Source organism: Mizuhopecten yessoensis, unplaced genomic scaffold (genome assembly GCF_002113885.1).
Source record: "Mizuhopecten yessoensis strain PY_sf001 unplaced genomic scaffold, ASM211388v2 scaffold2711.2, whole genome shotgun sequence".
In the NCBI taxonomy this organism is placed as follows: Eukaryota; Metazoa; Mollusca; class Bivalvia; order Pectinida; family Pectinidae; genus Mizuhopecten; species Mizuhopecten yessoensis.
Genome location: NW_018485984.1, coordinates 2,628,729 through 2,638,223, shown reverse-complemented (window position 1 = coordinate 2,638,223; position 9,495 = coordinate 2,628,729). Strand labels below are relative to the sequence as shown.

Genomic DNA, 9,495 nt, shown 5'->3' with positions numbered 1-9,495 from the left:
TGTGCTCTAATTGACTTTCTCGTAGCTAACTTAAACCATGCTGACATTATCAAACCTTCAGGTACCTACATTAAAATGTTGTAGTACCTTTAGTAGCGTAGGAATACGTTCCTTTAGGTTTCATTTCACATATGAAATATCCTATTAATGACATGTCCGAATGACTCAATTATGTGATAAAACTTGTTTCATAATAACTGTTAAATTAATCAGATTTATATTTACGTTATCAGTAAAAAAAAAAAATGAATGTCTGAAAGGTATGCCAATCCATCTGGATGGGTTTTTATATGTAATATCTGTGCCTAATCCATTTGCATAGTATCAAAACGATTCAAAAAGGAAAACTTGCTGCAGTCAAACGTCTTCGTTTAGTTTTGTAGTTTCGACAACCCCGAAATAAATCTGGATTATATTTGAATCGTGTTGATTGACAATGACAATAAAGACGTTTCGAAGTTCGTTAAAAGCATGACAAGCATTAGCTCGTATTCATTGTATAAGAATGGACAAAACCCTATGAAATGGTCTTGCGAGTCCATATGCTTTGATTTGATTTAAAGTCAAACGTTCCCAAAACACTATTTGCCTTTTGCACCACTTATGGTACAGTTAACATAAAATGCTAGTTAGGGAATGTATCCTCTGTAGCAGCAAACGGTGGTGAACATTAACGTCAACAAACGGTTTATATGTAACGTTTTAATGGATTGTATGGGCACCTTTCCGTGTCTGCTATTTTCTACATATATTGGAACACATGTACAACTGATGAGGCCGTAATGGACAAAAAGTCATATTGTGCAGTATAAATGTTAGCGTTGTTTGTCTTTCTGTATCGACTTTCCAATCTTTATAAAGGTGATTCCTTACTTCTTATTTCTGGTGATTAGGACACAAGCGGCCAGCATTACCGTTTGTTTTAAAGGAGTGCATCGTCCTTTTAGAATATGGGGTTATAAATAGAAGGATGAAGGGAAATGAAAACACCACTGAACGGTAAGGAAAGCAGTGTTGGGGATAGCAGATTAACACTTGTCTCTATAATGTCCTTTAAGAAATTCCCCGATTCTGCAGGGGCACCTCGTCAGTCACCTCTTATTAAACAAACGCAGTGGGATTCAACAGGTCTATGCTAGGCTTCTTTCTAATGTCCCCTTAGCAGAAAATGGAAGAAAGAGCCAACCATTGATTTTGATCAATACCCTTCATAGCTTGCCTATGCTGAAACAGTACAGATTCACCACATATGAGGACAGCAAGGACAACACTAAGGACCTCGTTCCGTAAACCGCAGTAGCTGTGACAGCCTGTCCGCATCTGTCCGAGGGCCTGGTAAGCGGCTACTTATCCCCTCACTTCGACCAAACACCGACTTCGTTAGTGAGTGTAGACGATAAACCCTTCAACCAACCAACAGTCAAAACCTGCCACGTCCTTAAATGACCATAACTGTTACTAGGACGTAAAACACAAACAAACCAAACCAAAGTAAACGTGGTAATGATCAATTCTTTTGTTATGGCAGGCACGTCGACAAAATGACAGTTATGTGTTAAGTAGTTTAATGAATTGAGTGCAGAGAAAACGTTATGTTAGGATCTAGTGAGCGTTTAATGGATAGTTTGGTATTTCTAAGACACTCTGAGAAAACTTTATTTTTTCTTTGCCATTTCTCCATTTTCTACTGACAACCACCGTATTTCTCTATTGAAAATTCTTAAACCAAATATATAGGAACATACTGCGAAAACAGTACACGTTTTCATTATAAATGGGTTCTGCTACATATAATTTTAACAATAGAAAAGATAACAATAAATCTCAAACACTGAAATATATTATTTCTATTCTTTTATTTATAAACAATATTTCATATCACAAATCATGTTGATAGATGTTCTACTCGTCAGAAATATATAAAAATAATTAACAATAAAAAACACGCTTTAACAACAAGTAATCCAGAAGATTGATGGAAAATCAATTTTGTATCAAATAACGAGTACTACGTGTGTACTGTATAAACAGGAATGAAAGTAAGTGCTCGATCCAAAATTTAACAAAAAGACTATCTAGTGATGTTGTTTACTCGTTTCATCAGCCACGCCAGCGCTTCTTTGTCACCACTGCGTTCCAGAATAGGGGCAGTCTTCTGTAAAACCTTGCCGTTGTAATCGTTCAACCAGTCCAGCTGCGAGATAAGACATACAGGTTATTTCAGAGCCTGTCTAGTTATCATGACTCAGATGTATGACAGACTTTCATTGACAAATTGAGGACAATTTTGGATTACCGATATTTTCATAACCATCTTAACTGAACAAGTAACAAGGCAAATGAATCCTCATTCAATACTACATATTTCGTGTCTGTTCAGTTGGTTCTTTATTTGTTCAATCTTTCTGTTATTCATTCATACATTTTCTGTCTGTAGTCACTCTAATTTAGTTCATATAGCTAAACACTTATATATAAACTTTTAACCATTCTACATTGTGTCCCGGAACAAGGAAGAGACAGGAAGGTGGGCATTCCAATTTACCAGCCAGTACCGGATACATTGTCCACGGACTCCAAGACACTACACACCTTTTAACGGTCTCCAATGTTTAAAATGACGCCGAATATTAAGATGACTAGTGATTTTGTCCAAAGCAAGACACTTTTGTTGTCCATTTTGTTTTGCAAACAAAATGAAAGATATTTCAATCTTGTTAAATAGGTAGCTTCAAAATTTGCCATATTCTGATTGGTTGAAAAAGACCGGAACAGAAAACTTGCCAGGCAAGTCTTGCAAGTCTTGTCACTTCAGTGCAAGGAGGGACCGGTCAGACGAAGAGATTCTTTGTTTATCAACGACAATACTGATAAGCCGCCTGAGATACATGTATGTACGCGCATGTGTGGTTTAAAAGTAAGTATGCGTAGCCTACTTTGTCAGTTCGTGTCTGTGTCACCCTCCCTACCCTGGTTCGATTTGCTTCAAGTCAGTCAGTGTCTGAAATACACATGCTATACTGATATGGGTCACAGAACACATAATGCTGTGACCTATATCAGCTTAGCATATAATGTATTTCAGAGGTTCAAGGTGGAAAGTCGAGGGGGGTTCGAGATTTATTTATATATATTAAGGCGGCAGGCCAATTGCTGGTAGTATGTAATGTGTTAAGGACAATACATTGTCATGCTTTTTAAATGTACAAAATGTATTTAGACGTGTTACAAGTTATTTAATCAGTTCTGTCTCTTCTATTTAATTAAAAACAACGAAACTTACAAATAATGATAAACATCAAGCATTCCATTAAGTCTCCTTAATGCATATTATATATATATATGAGGGTGTGTGTGTATATGTGTTGTGGTCTGAGTGTACAAACATATATGTGATTTGCTAAGAAAGTATTTTATAAGTTTTCAAATGTCATCAAATAATGTTTCTTTTCTTTCTTATAATTATAACTTGGTTGAATGTTCTAGCCTATATGTTTGTAAGTGTATATGAGTGTGTCTTGTTGAGCAATGTATTAATTTATGCTTTCTGTCCATCTATACCGGTTAGGAGAAGACTTATATAGTATAAGCCTCTTTTCTCATCCAGCTGTTCAAATAAAATTTGTTGAAATAAGAAATGTCCCCTTTTCATGTACAATGTATTTTATCATTAACGTTGTTCTTTCTAATATTTGTTCTACCCTTTAATTGTATCTGTATTTAATGAAGGCGTTCATTGCCCTATGTTTTTCGGTAAACAAATGATATATGGTTATAAATGATAAATGCATACTTGCCAACCTTTTGAAAAAAAAGATGGCGGAGAAGCCGTGTGCTCAAAATAAAATATTACAAAACACTTGAGAGAGTCAAATTGTCAATCGTCTTTTTAGTTGTTCTTTCTGATGAAATCATTTGATATCAGAATAATTAAGCAAGTTTAATTACTGACTGAAAATGGTCAATTCTAGCACCGACTTAGATAGCAATCTAATTCCGTGGTCTGACCTATGAGTCAAAAGGTGTTAAGGGGACGTAACTCACGAAATCTGGAAAAATAAGCTACATGTAGATAAGTTTCGTCATTTCACCAAGGAACTGGACTATGTTTCACTTTTTGATATATAATCTGGTCACACACTCTAATTAAACTATAAACCACTGAGATACCTGGTCACAATCACTAATTATACTAATACACTGCTTTAATATATTATTTGCATTCATAGCCTTACGCATCGAGATATGATTTACAAAATTGCATAAAATGTAGTATGTCAGGTTTGGACTGTATTGAATTGGAGGTACATGTAATTCAAAAGCCTTGCAGCTGTGAACACGTCAGATTTGTTTTTAGAAGCTGAAATCATTAAAATATAAATAATTTCATAACTGACACACCCTTAAAAGCTTTTATCTTTTTGATGTATTGGTTTTGTGCATCCAATAAAGTATGTTTTAGTCATATGAATAACATATCTTCTGATGTCGATTACATTTTAGGTTAATTTTAGAGATATAGTTTGAAGATGCTTCACAATCTGTAGATTACTTTACACACGTGTGCCACGCCACCGGTCGTAAAAGTTCAATTTATCATAACTCTGTCAATTTTCAAATATCTAGCTGAAGTTTGGTACATAGGTGTATCACAGTCATACGGATAACACACAGGGGCTCGGTTTCGGGAAACTAGTACTTTCGGTTAGCAATAAACCTATACACACCAGTAAATAACAACAACACTTTTTATCCGATGTTATACACATTCTAAAACCTACACCCTCAATATTTATAAGGTTTACTATTTTGACAACTAAATACTGGTATATGAGATATCTAAAATTGAAACATATTGTATGAAGGTTCTTATGCTCATTGTAATTTAAGGGGTTTCCCCTGTCAACTACAAGTAAATGTATAGATTCAACTGGGGAGATCCGTGATAACTTGTCATGAATAACCTTATGTACAGATCTGAATTGCAGGTACCAGTATATGTGTGCAATCTTATTTTTGACAATTATACTGCAGAATCATAATTAATATTAATGGAAAATTAAGGATCTTTTTATTTTACTGGTATATATCTTGGAATAAAAAAAAATCATAATTAGTTTTTACAAATTGCAAATTGTGGTTCTGAGCCTGGCATAAACTTGGTTAATACCGGTATATTAATTTCCAATGTGATAAGAAAAGCAGAGGGAGAATGTAAATATAAATGCAAAATTTAAAACATTCTATTAGTACTAATGGTAAAAATGTGTCCTTGGGGTATACAACAATGTTCCTGATGTTTTGAAGCTGTCTCGTGCTGGTCAAGATTCGCTGTTTCTTAAATATCCGTTTTAAAGTCTCCGATATTCCTTTGACGTATGGAATAACTACGTTGCCCCCGGTTCTATATGTTCGTCGACATATGGCGAACAAGGGGACATAACTCCCACATCACTAACGCTGACCAATGACTAAGCTGGCAGAATGTCAGCGAAACTGTCTGGATAAGAACATCGTTTTTACATAGCAGTGGCTCGATGAATCTTGCGAATATACATTTCATTCCTGCAAAATGAACCTTTTTAGGGACAAACAGATCTTTCTCATTTCAATACACAAGATTGCATTGAAATCTCAACATGTCCAATTTATAATCCTAGGAGTGCATCAATCTGCTGCAGTTTACTTTCATAATTGTTACTTTCCATTTCATCAAGATTTAATGAGAATAAGTTGACCACTGGAAATTCAAGTCTTATCATGATCTATTATTTGTTATTTTTTGGAGATCATACATTTTTGTAAACTGATTTTCTGTCGAGACACCATGACAAAAACACTTGGACTACTTAGACAGAAATATGTAAACAAAAACACACACTATTTCCATCAAGTAGAAGGTATCTTACCACCAGTTATAAATAGTCAGTATTATTGTTGTTGATTTCATCGCTAAAGCTTAAAGTTCCACTCCTATTATAAACAGATACTGTGATAAAGGTCATCTTGGCAAAACCTCGATAAAATGGACTTTCTAGAAATCAAATACAATGTACCATTTCAATCACGACTTACAAAAACAATGAGGTTTCAGAGATTTATAGCTACACTTAACTGAGTAGAATATGCCTTTTCAAAATTAAAGAAGAAGTTATTATAAACGCAGTTTTTATATTTCCCCTTTACTATTAATTGTATAAGAAATGAATGTGTCCTTGAAGCCAATAGGAATATTCCGTGTACAAACAAAGAACAATTAGTCCAATTGCTAATTACAAACAGTTGATTTTTAATTTTTATTTCACACGTTCTTTATTCTAAGCCCTTATCTTCATTCAACTCATCATTCGCCAGCCCACATCCATATTTAGAAAGTACAGATGGCATTCTAAACCGATCATTATAAACTGAACTAAAATGGTATTATAAATAATCCCATATTGCCGTATATTTCTGGCTTTATGAGGGGTATTGATCCACAAACCCCGTTTGCTCATTATCGAAGCAGAATCCAATATGCATGTTAATGATTTTTTTTCATTCCTGGCTTTTGTGATACATTTTTTTCTATTTATTTTTTGTCTTGATTATATTGTTTTCCATGTGCGTTGACACTTTGATAATGACACACTTTCAAGAACGCATCGTTCCTTGATAGAATACATAAAAATATTCCGAAAAGATTTAGAATTGTCCAATTGACGGGCAATATTATTTTGTCATACTGAGCGTTTGATAGTCATACCCTGATATAACTAACGTAAATATAGTACCAATGTTAGATGATAATCCATTTCCAATGCATTGGATCCGGAAAAAAGAAAAAAAAAGGAGTTATCGAAAAAGGTATATTCTTAAATCAAATATATTTGTAAAGAAGAAAGGATATATAACAATAAAGAAAATGATACCAAGAAAATATGTACACGTCATGACTGATGTTATAATTGATAGTTACTTGTATTTGCCGTTCCATACGTACCTGTGTTTGACTAAGCATGTTGTACTTAATGAGGTGTGGTTCATACGGCACTAGTGTTATAGTTTCAAATCGTAAGAATTTACATCGGGAGGAAATCTAAAAACAGGTAAAAAAGAAATAGTTGGGTAAGTATTGCATCCCGACTATTACTCAAAATAAAAGCATTATATATTAAGCTACACTTTATTGCTGTTAGAAATCTTTGATATGCCATTGTTATTCGTACTTAAATATTTGAGGTAAAATTTTCATGTTAGAAATATGCAAAAAAGCAAGCACCGATGTTACTTTATGACGTTGAAATGACCAATCAAATCAAATATTAACATAGCTGAATACAAATTGATTTTTTATTACTACGGAAATATGCTGGAAAATACTAGGGGATGCTACAATACACGTACCTGTTTAAGGTGTGCCGATGTTACGTACATCACGTTTTCCATGCGAACCCCAATGTTATCCATCTCGTAAAACCCAGGTTCTGTAAAAGACATATCACAAAAACTCAAATTGGAACACACGGGAGTATATTCGGTACTAGACGCCAAACTCATAAACACTTGCTATCTTTGGATGGTGGAGTAAATTTTGAATAACGTTTGAATTTTTTTTATGTTTCGTACACGAAGTCACTGAATAACAGTTTATGAGATATTTCGTTTGACTATAATAGGTATGAAGCAATTCTAGTTATCGAGTTTTACCAATAGTAGGTTATCGCAGAACAATACCAACGTTATCACCGATAGTTGGTAAGTTAATATGCATATGACTTGAACTTTTGGATTCACGGTAAAAAAGAGAAAACGTCTGTTGTGGAAAAATGTGTCCTGTTTATGTCAACAGTGAGTTTTCTTTTGCTTTCAAGCATATACTAAAACAAAAAACTCGGCAAAAGAAATTAAAAAAAAATCAAGTTCGAGACAGATTGAACAAAAGAAGCATTCTGCTTTTTTATGTTTACGATGACTGACTCGGAGCATTGAAATACTCCTAAGCAAGTTGTATCTTAGCTGATATTTTTACATGAACTTTGAATAACATTCGTCAAAGAGAATAAATATTTTATTTAAAAAGGCAAAAAGCAAAGTAAAAGTAATGATTTTCTTGAAGTTTATATGGTGTTTTGCCCAAAATTCAAGAAAAAGTAATTTGCATAATTTTGAGTTTGATTGACTGAATAGAATCAACGTCTTACTGTATGGAAAAAGAAATTAAGACAGGCGAAACCTGTTTTCGTCATGAAAAAAGGGGAGGGTTGTCACTAGTCTTTACGACAGTGCATCAGGTAAATAACTTTCACAATAAACACTACTGATTACCTGGGAAACTGATTGAAATCCTTGTGTTTGTGCATCGTTCACAATTAATTTACTAAATGTTCAACAGAACCTGAATTTTGATCCTCTTAGATAATAGCCAACTCGTGCAGTAACAAACATATTTAATCAAACATGTCGATAAAGTTAAGGTTTCCTTATTGGAAACAATTTAGGGTTGATAGCGTTTGTTTCCCCTAAAACGAATTTAATCTTACTATATGTGCCATCAGACACTTTCCCCCAGGACCAAAGGGACATAACTCGTTTACTCTTATGTCAATACTGTGAATGACATCTGGTTATAAGTATCATAGTTGTATTCCATACTTTCTCGGGTATTTTAGATAATCACTCAAATAAGCCACTTACCAACAGTGAAAAACATGTTCTTCTGCAAAGGATATTCTGTTGGATCCGGAAACTTGTAAATATTTTCTTCTGAAATTGAAACAAATAAAATGCCTTAATGTAATATTGGTTGTTTACATACAAATCGTAGCATGATCGACTTATATAAATTGAAATAAACATGATAAACGTTTAAGTATCAAAACTTCACCTTTTGCTTTTTTGTTGCACTTGCGAACACAAAGCCTCAAACATTAGCGTATGGTGCTACACGTAGGCACTCGAATTCTTTTAAGAAATTAGAAAAATAAAAACAAAATGTTCCATTTCGTAATCAATGTAAAGAGGGGTCGATCTCAGATCAGATATGTGTCAAATTTCAATTAAAGAGGTTTCTCATTCAGAAGCAAAAATAATATGACTTAAAAGAACATTACAAAAAAAAGGAATTAGTTACCTTCGCTAAATATAGCAGCATAAAACGGTACATCGCTGATGAAATCTGCGTAGGTGGATGATATCCGTCCAGGTCCTACAAAAAGTTATCAAAGGTACTGAAATGATTTTATACATTTTGTTTTTTTAGCAATTAATACAATAATAATTAAACATGAAATACATAATATTAATAAAAATAATAACCAACGAGATATTTTAAAAATCCCAGCTGTTTTGGATGCAGAACAACTTTAATAGCGAAAACATCTACATGAGTCCTATGGGACATTCTTACTTTTGGACATCTATCTGTCAAAATGTCCAAGTCTGGTGTCGGGACCAGAGGAAACTCGGGCAAACACATACACTATGAGTACATGTGCTCTGACCCATATGATGGCC

At 33.8% G+C, this 9,495-nt stretch overlaps 1 protein-coding gene across 1 annotated transcript in view; it reads right to left on the bottom strand.

Annotated features, from left to right (window-relative positions):
* Positions 1-1,885: 1,885 nt before the first annotated feature.
* LOC110445091 (xaa-Pro aminopeptidase ApepP-like) overlaps positions 1,886-9,495 on the bottom strand; it is a 31,713-nt gene continuing 24,103 nt past the window's right edge. The window contains exons 19-23 of the mRNA XM_021489479.1: positions 9,113-9,187; positions 8,677-8,745; positions 7,387-7,466; positions 6,983-7,078; positions 1,886-2,194 (exon numbers count right to left, since the gene is read on the bottom strand). Coding sequence (XP_021345154.1) covers positions 2,072-2,194; positions 6,983-7,078; positions 7,387-7,466; positions 8,677-8,745; positions 9,113-9,187 — 443 coding nt within the window. The 3' untranslated portion in view covers positions 1,886-2,071. The remainder of the gene's footprint in view (positions 2,195-6,982; positions 7,079-7,386; positions 7,467-8,676; positions 8,746-9,112; positions 9,188-9,495) is intronic.